The following is a 16,994-nucleotide window of genomic DNA, read 5'->3' as shown; positions in this document are numbered from 1 at the left end:
ATCGAGGTACTGTAGTGTTTGTTGTCGCGCGCAGATGTTTCCGTGCCATCCCTAAGCGGGATCTAAGTATTCGGAAAGCAATCGAAAATTATTCAAAGATTAATTAAGCACGATACCACAGCAGCGTGCAGCGTGGTGGTGGAGTATGCTTATTATATACCCTCTGGTTTATCCAGCGGAGACCTGTGTATTTGAAGGCCTCTTTGGGCCTGTGCTCAGCAGTGGGACAATAAAATACTGAAATATATTGGACTTTTTATTCCTTTATTTATATGAACAACTATAAAAAAACTAAAACCGACGTCACAACGTTAAATCTTTTAAAAATTTTGTAAATACATAATTAACAATAAATTTTACAAATAGAACCTCAATGATTTGACAAACTTTCGAAAGACACAAGAATTTTTAAATTGTTATTCCAATATCTTCTAATTTTTAAGTACTTTCTTATTCTTATTTTAATTACAAGATACGATAATATACAAAAATTTCAAACATTTTCTTTACTTTTCTTATTGAGTGTAATCTTCACCTTTTCCTATGCCTATGTTCCGATCGCGCTGCATTCGGTTTGGACGGCGCCTTCTCCTTGTACCTTGACTCATCTGGAGATAAAAAGACACCACTTTTGCAAACATAGACAACACACATTCATAAATCAAATACAGAAGTTTGCTGCTTTGCTTAAAAGCACCACTGATAGGTACAGCCACACACAGATATTCAAAGTTTGGTACACATGTATACATTGTTAAATGCTTCTTTTATTAATTTTTCAAATATTGTCTAAACTACCCAAACCCATTCTAACTTATTTATAACTAAATCACTAACGCAACCACGGAATAGAAGAAAGGAGATACCTTCTTATTACAGGAAAGCTGAAAACCTTAGTATGATCGGCTATTTCCTTTTTTTTTGACATGACTTATTGTAGATTTGCCGCAGATGGCATTAACTACTTGGCCGGACAAATGGGGAGCGCTGAAGGCTCTCACCCGGTACAACGTTTAAGACAACAGGCCTGAGGAACCTCGGCTCAGGGCGTCGTCTGAGAGGAAAAATATTTGAAAGAATTAATCGACCCTAGTGGGTCGATAGCGATAAGCGCTGAATGAGGGAAATCGTCGACCACGCCGGCGGGGTCGGTATCGGGGTCCTGAAGTGTTTGGTGTCGCGAGCTGATTGGCTGCCTCTATGGCTAGAGTAATCGGGTCGTCGGGATCGTAGATTACGTCCTTCGGACGCCGATACTTTTCAGTGCCGTCCCTAAGCGGAATGTACTCGGAAGCCGCAACTACCAGGGGATTTGGGTGGTGCGGAGCAGAATCGAAAAAACGTTTGGAAGCTAATTTGAGCCATTGAGCAATGGCTGGCAGACCTAGGGCAATGTGCAGATTTTCATTGCGAAGGAACCACGCAGCTCCCGTGGCTTTCCGCATGAAACGATTTTGTATTACCTGTAGACGGTGAATTTGAGAGGGACTAAAACTACCCCTGCATAGGTCATGATCGGACGGATGCAAGTCGTGTAGATTTCCACCTTATTCCTAAGGGACAATTTACTTCGCTTGTTAAGGAGACGATGAAGACGGTCGATTACAAACGCGGCGCGATCGCGCACACGTTTGATATGGGCCTTGAAAGTAAAACGTCTATCTAAGACTACGCCGAGATATTTGACTTGCTCCTCCCAAGGGATCGGCTTGCCAAACATCTTGATGACTTTGGCTATTTCCAAAAATATACATTTGTTATAATACAATTACTTTGGTTAGATACTGTTATCTAACCAAAAGTAATTGCAGCACTAACACATAAAATGTACATTGCCGGTAGAGTGGCTATGGAATTTGACAAGTAGTAGAGCTATCGTATATCTGTTTGCACGATAATAAAAGAAGAGTGGGTTGAACCGGCGACAGCGGTTCTCATACAAAATGCGCGTTAGTCTTTCCAACCTCTTTCTTCTATCCCGTGCACGCAACGACACATGAAATGAAATTTCCAACAAAGTTAACGGGTAACATTAACTTGCATTTTTACGGGCAACGGATTATCAAACAGAAAGCATTACTATGTTGTATGTAGGACATATACAGGGGGTGTTTTTGACACCGTAACCTAAACTTTCAGGGAAGATTCAGACCATCATTCTGAGTTGATATCAAGTGGAATAAATTTAAAAAACATTAAATGTGTAATTAATTTTCCGGTAGGTAATTTCCACTTGATATTAACATAGAATGATAAGCTGAATCTTCTCCCTCAGTATTCGGAGCTGTGTCACTAAGACCCTGTATGTATTTATTTATTTAATATTTGGGAGACCAACAGCTCTTAACAACTATAGCAATAATAATGTGTATACCTCTGTCCTTGTGCCGATGGCGGCGGTCGCGGGACCGCGAGGCGCGTGACTCGGGGGAGGAGCGGCGGCGGGGTGGCGGCGGCGGCTGCTGCTCGCCGCACCACCACCACGCCGGCGGGGCCGACGCGCGCGTCCGCAGCGGCGACCCCGGAAACCCCGCCATAGCCATTTGCTGCTTGGACGTGTGCTTTGTTAAAACTTATTCAAATCAACTACTAATGGATTATCATTTTTAACTGACTTCAAAAAACACATAATAACGGGTTCTTACCGCGTTTAAATGGGGATATGAGACTCCCGATATTTCGACACTGTTGCAAGTGCCATGACTCAGTCATCCCGTGATCATGGCACTTGCAACGCAGTAAGAACCCGTTATTATGTGTTTTAATTATGACTTCAAAAAGTATGAGATGACGATAACACGGAGACTTGTATCCAGTTGTACCTACTTATTAATTGATAAGTTAAGCAATATCGGGAGCGGTCAATGTCCGTCAGATTTTTTGAAAAGATGACTGATGGACTGTATTCTATTCGTCTCTAAAAAGTACCCTTCTTATGTCAGTTTATAGTTTACACTAACGTGTACCTATGCAAAGTTTCATGATGATCGGTTGAGTTAAGGTAAACAAACGCATATTCGCATTTATGATTATGATATTATTAAGGTTGCCAAGCAACGCACCGGTGGCGTAGGGTAGGGCGGCGCGACGCGGTAGGGCGGCGCGGGGGCGCTCCCCTCGCCCTCGGGGCATACCATCGGCGGCGGCGGCGGCGCGCGCTGCGGACTCTCACTGGTCAACTGAAACATCATAGGTAGGCAGTGTTACCAACTCCTAAAAATATATATCCCTAAAGCTGAAGTTAAAAACCCCTAAAATTGCTACAATTACTAGAAAATCCCCCTAAAAAAATGTTATTATTAAAATGAGAATAAATAATAATACCCGTACTGAAAAAATATATAAGTACCCGGGTAAAAAAGAAATGTGCCATATGTATGTCACATGTATCAGACATATTTAATTAAAAAAAGAATAATGATTATATTAAATAACAAATAATATTGTTTAATATTCTTTATTCATAAATTATCGAATATTTGAAATATGTCATTTTCTTCTGGTTCTGAGCTTTTGAAATCATACATGTTGACATTCAAAATATGACAAAAACTCGCCCCCAAAAAAATCCCATCCCACTTATTTACCCCCTAAATTTGGGGGGAAAACCCCTAAGTTGGTAACCCTGCCTCACTATAACCACAGAATAAGGAATAAAACTATGTATAAAACGACAACTCTCCGCTCCCCTCCAGCGCCTGAGCTAGATTTACCTCACCCCCCCTCGGTCTTACTTTAGTCTTCAATCGTATGAACGTCAGACGTCACACACGCATGCGCTTGTACGATAACGTCAATGTGTGGCGTCTGCGTAAAAAGCGGTTTTTTGTGTGAAGTGTCCGGGGTGTATTACCTATAACCGCTCATACAAACTATTTAAAATGTCTTTTTAGGGTTCCATACGAAAATGGTAACGGCCGTCGCTTTAAGCGACTGAAGTAACGTAGGTAACTCAAATATGTCAGGTCTTATAATTCCTTTCATGTATGTCCGACACACCCTTGACCCTTTTACAATTTTCTTTAATTTACGCTCAAACCATTACTTATGATACTTAATTAAAATAACATCTCAACCTCTTTAGTAGTCGTAACACAAGATTCCTATGTTAATTTCAGTATTACTACTGAACTGATTTTGATAAAACTTGCACTATTCCCTTAGTTGAATGACACTAAAAAAAAAAATTATGCACCGCGTAAATACTATTAAATGCTATTAATGATAAGTGCTTCCTTTTTGCAAAAGACATCAACGAGTTCATTATAATAACTTTAAAATTACTAAGCAAATTTTGATGAAACTTGAACTATTCACTAAGTTGGATGATACTTAACCTCTAATGATTAGACTTAGTTTCTTTTTTTGCTGTGACATATTGTAGGAAAATTGCCTAAGTATTATTAACATGAAGTATTCATATTTGTTGGACGGGCAAATCTACGACCCCAATGTACGTTAACCTCCTGGTTACGTGTCGTTTCTGTAATAGACCAAAATCACATACAAAAACGAAAATTTTACAATTATGACAACTCGAATTAGAACTACCGTGCAAAATCATACGAAGCACATCCAGTCAGGAATTTTCGAGTAGGTTATGTTAAGTAGCCACTGTTGATACGAAGTCCAAAGATGGATATGATGAACCTTATGGTGATAAGGGATCAGCCTACCGCCCATAACATTAGTCCATCATGTTAGAGGACACAATCATCTCACAATCAGTTGTCTTTGATTACTTGTGGCTCTGCCCACTCCATTAGGGATTACGGGCGTGAGTTTATGTATGTATATTATGTTAAGTAACCTTAAGACCATCCCCTTACACAAGCCTTGCCCCTTTCCCTTGCTCGGTACCTGTCTCTTGAGGTTGTTGAAGTCGTTGCTCATGTCCCTGTAGCGCTGCAGGCACTCCTGCCACATGGTGGCCATCTCGGCCATCTCGGAGCGCTGCTTGGTGATCTCCTCCATGAGCCGCGCGTCCGTGTCGCCCACGTCGCGCGCCACCGTCTCGTACCGCCGCATGCACTCGCGCCACAGCCGGAGCTGCGCCGCCGCTGACTCTTGAACTGTCGCTGCAGACTCCTACAGTTGAACATTACCAGTGTTATCACAAAACGAAGACCAAAAGTAAGGTAAACTTCGTACTCATTTTCAATAAATTCATAAATAAAATTCGAAAATAAGTCAAAAGTGAAATGTGATTGATTTTTGATCATCTTAGTTTGACTTCTATTTCTGGATTAGCATTTTATAATTTATCTTTGAGCCAGTCAAATACCGTATTCCGTTGATACGTGCTTGTGGAATGCATTCAGGGTGCTGTTGGGGCTGCCGCGTTTCTGCAGTGCCTCGGGTATGTTTGCGGACGTGCGCTGCGACGCACTGCAGAGTGTGTGCCAGCACCAACAGCATCCTGGCTGTAATAGCTGATAGGTGGGACAGCAGCTTTATAAAGCACTGGACCCATCAGCATTTAAGCGTGTGCCATTATGGTATTTATAGCTTTTAAGTATTTTCTTTCTTGTATTTTAGGTTAGTAGATATGGATGTTTTGTCCGAAATAAAGTATATTTCGAAATATCGTTAAAAATATATTGCATATGATAACATAGCATCACGCCTATATGTATCCCCGAAAGTATAGGATACACGACTACTCCTCGCCACCTATATTTAAGTCCAATGTAATAGAGGGCGATCCCATAGCCATTAACCCGGCACAAATCCTGGAAACCGCGTAATATCCATTATCTGTGATCCAAACATGAATTCAAACTCAACAATTCAGTAGTTTAGAAACTGCGCTGGAATAGGGTAAAACTAGTACCACTTCGTATTAATTATTTAGATAATTCAATGAAGAAAGAAACTGTCCCGTTTATTTCCCGCCAAAAGCCCTCTTACTTTGGTACAATCGACCAATAGGTAGTTTCCAACTAGTCAAATCAGTTACTTTTTACTAAACGTCAAAACACGAAATTACTATAGAATTTGTATGAAAAAGCAACCTGTGACGTCATAGAAAAACGTGAGAAAATGTCGTACTTATTAATACATTTTTCTTTATTAAAAATCATAATTCAGTTAAATAGAAAAAAGAAAACGTTTTTTTGTCACAATTACCTGTCAATTACCTACACCTGTCTTTATTTAGTAATCAAAATTTCATAATTTATCTTTGACCTAGGAAACTACCCAATTCGAACCGGTGACACTAAGCGGTAAGCCATGCGTCCTCCGCGCTATCACGGATTGAAAAATATAATGCGCCACTAAAATACGTACGACACATTTACAATAATTAGCACACTGGCGTAAGTTTATGTGCGTATACATATGGAAGTTGCTCTCTTTACATTAAATCAATAACTGAACACCTGGTGCGCTAGAACCCCGGCCGGATACCTATTTTTAGCAGCTGAGATGCACTAGTTGGAATCGCCCGGGCGAGATATAAAACCAATCAAGTATAGTCTAATTCGCGTATGATAACTTAAGACTACAGCGGAGCAAATCAATACTACTGCATCGTACTTCGTTTCAAAGAAAGTTACGAGTAAATCTGATGCAATCACTTAGTGTTCCGTAGCAACATTGTCAATAAACAAACCTGCAAACCTTATCAAAACACTTCCGTGTATTTGCGTCCTGTCCACTACCTAGCAGAAGGGAAATTTTTGAAATTGCACATAAATAGGAAACGACAAAATGGCAAACTATAATATTATTTTGTAGGAAGACACCAGAAACCAAATTATTAGGATTTATTTTGATTCGTAAAATGGGTTAGGTAGTAGATAGGTATAACATAACTTCAAACAATAATGCCGAGTGTAGTTACTCACTTTGTTAAATTATGGTGCACAAACTATGTACAGAAATCCTAGGATATTTCGTTGGTAGGACGTGAAATACAGAATAATTACACAAATAGGTAGGAACTTTTCACAGGTTTGTTTAACCTACCTACTGTTTGGGGATTCAGGCATGTTATTTTTTTATTACTGTTTAACTTAATACAAATTATTATATAGGTACGCTTAAAAATAAACAGCCAAAAAGCCAAGCCATCCTCGGATGATAAGGAAAGTATGTTAATCGAATGAAAAGAAAAACATTAAGTAGGACCGCCGTGGCGCGGCGGGACCCTGACAACATCCTACGCCTTTTCTTAGAAGCTTAGAAGCGTCGTAGAGTAAACAGGCAGAGCGGCTTCAGTCGGCGGGCGCCCTTAGCCGCCGCAACTTCACCCGCTGCACCACACGGCTCGTACGAGTGCACGGCCACCTCCAACGCAAACATTGCGCGTCGCATTGCGTGCTTCCCAAAAGCGCCTCGAACGCAATTTTAGCCGAAAACGTGTACTTTTTGGTGCAAATATTTATACGTAAGTACGGGAACAATTAAAATGATTATGAAATGTAATACCATCGAAAATATCTCGGCTTAAGTAGTGTTAATTGTAATAGCCCCCCGCATATTTCTTGTACCCCTTGAATTGGCGATACTCACGTGAATAGCTTTATCTTGCCCTTGGTTCTGGGAGAGGCCCTTGAAGCAACGCATTAGTTCCTTCCACAACTTCATCATCTTGTCCATAGCGTCACGTTGCTCAGCGATCTCTTGCTGTAGACATTAAATACATAAAGTTTTTTAATATTTCCACATTGCCCAATCAATAGACATCAAAAGTCGCAATAAATTATACAACGTTGATTTTTAAGGATTTTGATAGGATTAGATATCAATAGAGTAAAATCAAGTTTGCAACTTTGAAACACTTGCAGTAACAGATACTGTTTAAAATTTTCCTCTGGTGCAGCACTACAAATTGCTATTAAGTGCACAGCTCTATTAAAAAAAAAAGAAATGACAATGGCGCCATTTTCTGATTCAAAGCAGACGGTAAATGCGCTGTAATCTTACCCTCGTGAGTAAATCTCAGTTCGCCAATTCAAGTTTAGCATCGGCTTATTTTATTTTAAACTAGTGCTTTGTGAAAAGTGCCTGCTTAGATGACGAAGTTCGGCAGCGACTCAGGATTAGTGCAGTAAGTATTTTTTATGCTTTTATCGTGATTTTCATACCATTTCTTCAATGATACCTTAACCCATATGCAATTATGATTGCTTAGCCTTAACCAATGACAATTGCTTATTCCATCACGTCCCACAGGTGCTTTTCTATTGGCAAAATATGTATGCAACAAATGATGGTTTAACGCTTTGTAAGTGGGTAGGTAGGCACTGTATATTGCTGCGCAACGGGGCATTTAGTGATATTAACTTTATTATTAACAAATTGCTGCCTGACATTAATAAGAAAAATTTAATGAAAGCGTTAAGATTTGGAATGCTAAAAGTAACGAAGATACCTACTTAGTCGGGCACTGATCACAGTGGATAAAATAGCAGAAAGTGGTGCTTTAAAATATGTAAGTACCTCATTTTCATTCCTTTTCAAAAGGACACGTATTTTGTATTATAAGGTTTTTTATTCCAAACAGAATTCCTTACACTCGAATTTGCTCACCTTCACCACTCTTAAGTAGTTGCTTTTCCCACTTATGGTACTAGTTTCGCCATCAGCGACGCTCAGCCCAGAGTCTCGTTCCCGTTCCGAGTATCTGTCCCGCTCTCTGAAGTCTTCTTCCCTCGAGGCAGTGGAAGTTCTCTCGAAACGCTCCAGATTCCTCTTAGAGCGGCGGTCTCTACTGGCCACGTGTTTGCGCTCGCGACTCTCTTTGTCCCTCTCCTCGTAGTACTTGTCCCGGCGGTCCTCGTAACGTCTATCTCGCACCTCCCGATCATCGTATCGTTTGTCGCGCACGTCTCTCGTTTCTTCAAAGCGTTTCCTATAGGACTCGCTTCTGGCAGTTCTGCGGAAGCGTTCATCTTCAGGATATCCTTCCCTCTGTACGTCGAAGCTCCTGCTCATCTTCTGCTCGCAGAACTTCCTCCTGTCGTCGTCGAAACTCCTCCTCTCGCGCATGGGGTCGCGGTCGCGGCGCGGTTCGTACTCGCGGTATTCGCGGCGGTCGGGCTCGCGCCGGTACTCGTGGTCGGTGCAGCTGGCGCTCGCGCACACCGGCTGGTACTCGCGGTACCGCTCCTCTTCCACATCGCGCACCCTCGACCCCGCCACATCTAGTTTGCTTGCGTACTTGGGTGGTGGCTTGCTGCCCGGCGGCGGTCCGTATTTATCTCTGCGGTCTTCCGTCATCCTAGTGGGAGTGTAGCCGCGCGGCTTCACGTCGTGGATGTCCTCGCGGCTCCGTACTTTAGCGCGCGACGAGGCCACGACCAGGTCGCGGGAAGGCTCGCGGCTACGAAGCCGCACCGGCCGCTCTTCCACGTCGTAAAGGTTCTGGCGCGTCACCACTTCGCATTGCAGCGATTTGTGACTTTGCGAGCGAGCCTAAAATTTAAAAATTAAGTTTTATTTACCTTCCGTTTTATTTACCTTAAGCCCATCTATATAATATTGCAATAACGCTTACCACTTCACTGGGGTTGACATGCGGAACTGGTGTAGTGTTGTCAGTCATCTTTGTGCAAAACTTGGCGAACGTTTCAAATAGTAAAGCCTGATCGATGGCCGGTGCAACTGGAGGATCTCTCGCCGGCCTGGTAATTTCAATAAAGGAATTACGCGTGAACGCTTTCAGCGTAGGAATACGCGAACGTAATTGATTAACGCAATAGGTACGTTACGCCTTAGTAGAAATCAGATGGGATTATCAGTTACCTATAGTTGCAATAGTCTGTGTACTCTACAGCAATCGACACTACGGATTACTCATACCAGAGTTGACAAAAAGTTAATTCGATTAACGATTAAGACGTTAATTGCTATCAACGATTAAAGCTTTCAATCATTAATCTTGATTAAGGATTAATAATCGTTAATCGAGATTAAGATTTTACTCCTCGCCAGTAATAAAAAAACTTAAAACGAACCCAAAGTTAGTTCTACATACCACTATGGGCATAATACGACTGTTGCACCCAGGGTCAGCTTCTGGGAGCTAAATACTCAACAGTTAACAGCACATAATTGAAATTTAATATACGCATCCATATCCAAATATGAAAGCCCGTTCTGAGTAAGTACTTGCATAACACGGCTGCTGCAACCAGGGTTGGTTCCCGAAAGCCTAATCTTCTTTTATCGTGTGGGTTGTGAGGTGGATTACCAACCCCATCAACCCTGGTGTCAGGGTTACTATTGAGCCGCCAATGGTCCCTGACATGGCTCATGTAACGACTACTAACTTACATCAGTAAGTAGTAAACGGGACCAACGGCTTAACGTGCCCTCCCGAAGCACGGATCATCTTATCCGTGCCTAATTATCAACGGTTATGGAGCATAAAGAGACCATATACAAATTTCTGTACAGGAAGAGTCAGCGAAGAGGATCACTTTCTGATATCGTTGATAAATGTACTTAATTTACATCCTCATAAAACGAAATATAGTTCGACAGCGACAAATTTCTCGTGCCGGCTCGAGGCACCTCGTGGTGACATTTGGTTGGGAGAGGAGAGCACTTTATGATAATTTTAATTATTCAATGACTCCAGAAAGTGCTCACGATTTCGATGCTCGTAATCTGCGCTGACCCTTAGCATAGAATGCCCTTAGCCAGCTCCGATTTACTCAAACCGGTACCTACTTAATTATTTACTAAATAAATTTAACAATATTTGGGAACTCCAGCACTGCGATGGCGCAGCTTTAAAGTCTCTACTATAATATCGCACTATTGTAAGTATTACAAAAAACAAATAAAACGCTATACTTGTCGTAATCCCGCGAGGGTATATTGTCGTCGCGACGCCGGTGGCGATGGTGGCGATGCTCACGCGTCGACGACTCGTGGTCGCAATCTCGGTCCCGATCGCGCTCGCGGTCACGGTCCCGACTCCTGCGGAGCTCGTCATACCGACGTGAGTGCCGGTGCCTTGAAGATTATATGATTGCTCAATGAGACGACCGGATAGTAACGAAGTGTGTGATGCTCCCTGGCCGGACCACTATTTAGTAAGCAATTACGAATGAACTCAATACGCGCTACATAATGTCTACATTCATCTGCATACCAAAAAAAAAGAGTAAGGCAAAGGGTTAAAAGAAAAATGATACCTTTAGGTCCAAAACGTCTACTTCCCAAAAGGACCACTGTCCCAAATCGTCCACTTCCCAAAACGGATTATTTGTGGTGCGGCCAGAGAGCAATGCGTAGTATTTTATTTTTCGGAATAAAAGTGACGTCAGTAGAAAGTAGAAATGTTAAACTTTTATTTCAATACATAAATAAATCTGGTAAGCTTTGTACCATAACATTTGTTGGCTGCAGAGAATCCTCTACAGCCGGACCACATTCAACTTTTAATTGACTCTAATCTAGACAAGATTCGAGGATCAGTGTAAAAACGTAAGGAGTAGAATTTTAGGTCTATTTTTTCATACTCTTATTGCTTGACTACATAACATAATTTCTGAGATTCACAGTGGTCCGGCTGGGGAGCATTGCTCTCTGGCCGCACCACAAATAATAATAAATATCATTTTTCTTTTAATTCTTTGCCTTACTCTTTTTTTCCTTGGTATGCAGATGAAAGTAGACATTATGTAGCGCGTATTGAGTTCATTCGTAATTACGTACTAAATAGTGGTCCGGCCAGGGAGCATCACACTAACGAAGCTAGTTTATTACTGAAGTTTGTACGCGATAACACAGGCAACACACGATGACAGCTGCAACTAGCGTCTCTGTTGAGGGGTTGATTATCGATAGTATTCATAGCTGCCAATACCACGTACCCATTGATCTCGCAAATTTTGTTTAGTCCACAGAAACTAGGTATGTTTGAGGGTGTATTTTACGTTAAATGTCCATCATACGCCAATAAATCAACAATTCATAATAATGTTTGTAATTTTTCGTTTGTTAATTGTTTTAAACTACTTACCATCGAGTTTCGAGATTATGGTACTTATCGATATTGTTATTGATAATGTGCCCTTTTTTAGATGAAAACAATCGATAGTTTGGCAACACTAATTAAGATTTTTAAAAATGCGCTTACTGGATATTTTAAAATCCAATCCATTGTTTAACTATTGTGTCTGGAAATATGGGCTAAAGGACGATAAAAGCACATTACGTAGGTAGGTATCAATCTACTTACTTCTTTTTATCACGTTTGATCGCTTCTTCCAAAACGGCGTAGATGAAGGACCCCTGGTCTTGTGGGATATTTTCAACGAAACTATCCTCCTAAACGATAAAATAGTGTAGGGTAAGGTCTCACAAATTACAGTCATTTCATTTACAAGCACCTAGGTATTTTAATAAATTTTAAGTGGGCAAAAACCCGCATCATATTGACATGACGACATGTACAACTGTTGCAGTCTAATGGCAGCCCTACATCCGTGCCAGCAGGTGGCTTGTTTAGTGCTCAGATACTAGCGAGTCGGTTACCTGGTCTCTCATAGCGAAAGCGCTAATCGTCCCAGTCCCCCGGTAGCATGCAGCACGCATATCGCATGTTGTGGATATGGAGCAACGCTATTGATGACTTCTACGATATCAGGCGGAAAAATGTATCCTCTTTACCGAGCAGAGGTCTAGTCACAACGATATCTTGAAGGGCACTGATGATAAATATAAGTGTCCTATAAATTAGACTATGGCTGTCAATTCTACTTGCGCTGCACAAGAATAGTTTTTCACAGGGTCCGCTTAACTAACCTGAAAATTTGACAGGTCTGGTTTTTTACAGAAGCGACTGCCTGTCTGACCTCCCAACACGCGAAGGGAAACCAGCCCAACACAGGTTAGGTCAGATGCCTCCGACAATGCATTTCGTTAAATTGTAATTCTAATGATTAATAATTGTTTGACTTGATACTAACATAGTTTAAGAATATTTTACTAACTCATGCTGGAATGAAAGTCAGAATTCAAAGTTTTATTTTTATTAGCTACGCGATAAATAAAGCAATTCTATTGGTTCAAAAATGGCAATGTGCGCGATATGCGTGCAGCAGCAGTACGGGGGTAGGTGCTCGTGTTAGTACGGTACGGTAGTGATGCCGATGGATAGGCAAAAATCGATAGTCGAGCTATAGATCTTAATCCATATTACCTAAGCTACGATACTCGCTACGACATCGATAGTATCATAATGGACTATTCAGGCTACATTCACCAAAAACAATATAGATGACAATATAGATGGCGTTGTACAGCTTTAACGTGATAATTACCTATTTTCTCATTACTCTGGTATATAATTATTCTAAAATACAATGTAATAGCAGACGCATATATAAAAATAATTGTTACTTGATATTTTGTGTGCGTCAAGCTAGCGGCCTCAAAAAAAAATTGGCACAAAAAAAAAATTTAGCCATACCAAAAATTAGTACTCTTATTGAAAAAAATAGTACCTGTTGTAAAAAAATAGTACCATCACGGTTCTGGATTTATCATCATCACCAGCCCATTAACGTCCCCACTGCTGGGGCACGGGCCTTCCCTATGGATGGATACGGAGATCGGGCCTTAAACCATCACGCGGGCCCAGTGCGGATTGATGGTTATTAACGACTACTAATGCAGCCGAGACCAACGGCTTAACGTGCCTTCCGAAGCACGGAGGAGCTCGAGATGAAAACTTTTTTTTGTGGTCACCCATCCTCTGACCGGCCTTTGCGAAAGTTGCTTTACTTCAACAATCGCAGACCGAGCGCGTTAACCGCTGCGCCACCGAGCTCCTCTACGCTCCTCTACTAAATCAAAGCGAAAGACCTTGTCGTTAACTCTCGCCAAATTTCGCTAACCGTCAAGCTAGCAAGTGCAATAAAACATGGCTATAAATCCAAAACCGTGATGGTACTAATTTTTTTACAACAGGTACTATTTTTTTCAATAAGAGTACTAATTTTTGGTATGGTCAAATTATTTTTTCGTGCCCATTTTTTTTTTGAGGCCGCTAGCTTGACGCACACGATATTTTGCTCACATTATGTATAGAATTATGTTACTGTTTATTTGGATTAGAATAATAATGGGCGGAAAGGTGTAAATAAAAAAAAGGTTCATCATTTATACCCAAAATCAAAGATTACAGGTATATATTTTATGTCTGCTATGCATGAAATTAGAATGTTAAACGTAGGGAAATCTGTACAGCGCCATCTATATTGTTCTTGGTGAACGTTCCCTGGAAAGTTCTTCATTTGGCACTATTGACAGTTCAGAATCGCTACAGTGCGGAGGTGGCCTTATTAATTGTAATAGGAACATACCACTCGAGGCGAATTCGATCGGGGAGTAGACATCATGTGCCCCGCTTTGAGTGCTAGAGAATGCCCGTCCCGACTGGAAAATAACAGAGATTTGTAGCTCGACACTTGAAAATGGATTTAGAAAACCAAGTAAGTATAGTATCTATTCATTAACAGTACTTTTTAAACAGCATCGATTCCTGACTTGAACACCACACGAAAATAGTTTTCTTGTAAAACATTAAAAAAAGAATTGCGCCCTATTGTCATTATATTATACACACTGACCTGTACAGGGTGTTAGTGACATCGTAACGAATACTAATTCAGCTCATTATTCAGAGTTAATATCAAGTGGATATTTTCATCGCAAAAGTATAGAATTGAAAATAATATAAATAACTAAAAAATCATTGTTTTTTAATAATTTTTTGACCTTTGATACAAGTACATATCGGGTTTAGACACCGTAACGAATACTCAGGGGGATGATTCAGCCCATGGTTCTGAGTCGATATCAAGTGGAATTTCCTCTCGGAAAATTTATGACTTTTTTGTGATTTTTTAAATTATTTTGCGTTGCACACTGCGACGGACAATTCCGCTTGATATCAACTCAGAATCATAGACTGAATCATCCATCAAAGTTTTCGTTACGATGTCACTAACACCCTGTATAAACGTAACAAGTATTACAACTTACTGTGGGCGGCGGTGGCGGCGCGGCGAGCGTGGACCCCGACGGATATCTCTCTCGGGGGCCGGGGACACTGAGGGACTGCTGTCTCGGTCCCTATACCACATTTCTAACTAGTTTAAAAAAACATTTGGCGACTAAAAACTCTAAAAAGTACCTAATTTGCAAATGCCTATGTCGAAATATCTACCTACTTCTAATATGGCCAAGTTTTTTAAGTTTCTCGGATTACCACCAGCAATCTAATCTTAGTTCTAGAATTATGCAATCACAATTGTTATTAATTATTTTAAGAAAAACTAAATATGGGCGTCTCATTGCCTATCAGACACGTCGTTATGTATTCGTGCGATAATTATTATTAACGATTTGGAAGATAGGTATGACCCGTTTAGTACATTTGTCAAGTTTTCTACTACTTCACAAATAAGTAAAACATTTTTCACTTTTTATTTTTAACATGTCTACTTTTAATGTGTGTAACATAAGGTTAAGGTTGCCTGGAAGAGATTGCTACTTAGCAATAAGAGCAATAAAGTATTTATTGTTAAGCCAATACGAAAAATAATAAGTAATTTTTGGGCCTACCCCATTAGGGACTACCGGTGCAAGTTTCTTTGTATACGATGATTTGCGAATTATAATTTGCAATTTGGATATTTCTGAAATGGATATTGACATTTTAAGACCGCTTGACTTTTTAAGAATTAGACCTAATGCAGAAAGAAGTTATAAGGCCTTTTAGAAATCTTCAAAAAAATTCACTCATAGGCAAAAATAAAGATGTGACTTATTGTAGATTTGCCTCAGATGATAGATAATCATCAGGGTAATAAGATATTACCCTTTGTTCTCACTAGTTCGATCCATTAGTTCGATCGTCGAAGTAGTGAGAATTATTTTTCTTGGCCGAACAAAAGGGAGCGCTACGGGTTCTCACCCGGTAAATAAAGGTCAAAAATCTTAAGATCCAGTAAGCAATGCAACCGTAGTGACAGGTGAATCTAGTTTTTCGTTGTGTATCCAATGGTTAAGCCACAGAGCCTGTTTCAACACGTCATAATTTTCAATAAGTTTTCAATCCAGTTAGGATTGTGAAAACTTACCATATTGCTGATTATTACTAATAAATTGGGATTGAAGTATTAAAATAACCTTTTCGGCGTGGAAGTTTCTGGCGGCCCGTCGCCTTGGGCCGTAGTGATATCCTGACGGCTCGGTTTAGCAGACTTTATTGAAGCGTTGTATTGGTCTACCTGTGGGCGCATTTACATATATCAACGCCGATGAAAATGTCCCTAAAGGTTTTCACTTTCCTCATGCTACTTCTTGGCTTATACTTTACTAGGCCACGGTAATCGCTTTTAATAAATTTTGCCTGTTATTTGTAATTTTTTGAAATCAATCAATCAATGTTTTTAGTCACAAATTTTATGACTATTAGGCTTCACTCACAATTAACGTAAGCGCACGGGCAAATCACTCTTCTAGTAAGCACCACATGAACACGATACATGATGGAAAAGCTAGTGGGGGAAAAAATATATCAAGTGCGACTGATCGCTCGCGCGTCCCCCACGCTCCTACGTGGGTGAAGCCTAATTAATGGACCATGTTTTAAATTTTCAGCTAGATGCAAATTGCTAGGGATAAATACTTACGCTGTTAGAGTCGTCGGTCACTACAGAGTTGGTGTCATCATGACCTTTCTTCTTTCTATCCCTTTTCCGTTTAGAAGCGTCGAATACTTTCAGTATTGTTTTACTATCGCTCGCTTGACACTCCATCGCACGTACACCAAGGGACTATTGACGTGAAGACGGGTCTTACCATGCTTTCTCTACCATTACGGTATGCTGATATAAATTATTTTTCAGAATCTAAAGGGAATTTTTACCATTTGTTGACCAAACTTACACGGATAAAGAAAGATGACAAGGGTCTTTTGAAAGGTGATTGTAAGTTGAAAAAGGAATTCTTCTTACTTG

The 16,994-nt window shown here is 40.5% G+C and overlaps 1 protein-coding gene across 1 annotated transcript; it reads right to left on the bottom strand.

Moving 5' to 3' along the window:
• Window positions 1-377: 377 nt before the first annotated feature.
• LOC126379758 (zinc finger CCCH domain-containing protein 13-like) lies at window positions 378-16,793 on the bottom strand. Its single transcript, XM_050028576.1, has 12 exons — window positions 16,668-16,793; window positions 15,013-15,102; window positions 14,331-14,441; window positions 12,203-12,291; window positions 10,810-10,971; window positions 9,506-9,632; window positions 8,539-9,423; window positions 7,519-7,632; window positions 4,861-5,088; window positions 3,063-3,179; window positions 2,375-2,546; window positions 378-608 (listed from the first exon to the last, which is right to left on the bottom strand). Exons 1-12 carry the CDS (start codon window positions 16,791-16,793, stop codon window positions 532-534), a joined length of 2,298 nt encoding a protein of 765 aa, XP_049884533.1. The 3' UTR covers window positions 378-531.
• Between the last annotated feature and the right edge of the window lie 201 nt (window positions 16,794-16,994).

The sequence above is a fragment of the Pectinophora gossypiella genome, chromosome Z (genome assembly GCF_024362695.1).
Source record: "Pectinophora gossypiella chromosome Z, ilPecGoss1.1, whole genome shotgun sequence".
NCBI classification, from domain to species: Eukaryota; Metazoa; Arthropoda; class Insecta; order Lepidoptera; family Gelechiidae; genus Pectinophora; species Pectinophora gossypiella.
The sequence above is the reverse complement of the archived record's forward strand: the minus strand, read 5'-3'. Positions and strand labels throughout refer to the sequence as shown.

Bases quoted from the DNA above. Each gene is read 5' to 3' on its own strand.
- LOC126379758 (XM_050028576.1), bottom strand. From the start codon at position 16,793: ATGGAGTGTCAAGCGAGCGATAGTAAAACAATACTGAAAGTATTCGAC. The intron at 15,103-16,667 runs GTAAGTATTTAT...AATGTGGTATAG, and splicing joins TGACCGACGACTCTAACAGC to GGACCGAGACAGCAGTCCCT. The intron at 7,633-8,538 runs GTGAGCAAATTC...TAATGTCTACAG, and splicing joins ACTACTTAAGAGTGGTGAAG to CAAGAGATCGCTGAGCAACG.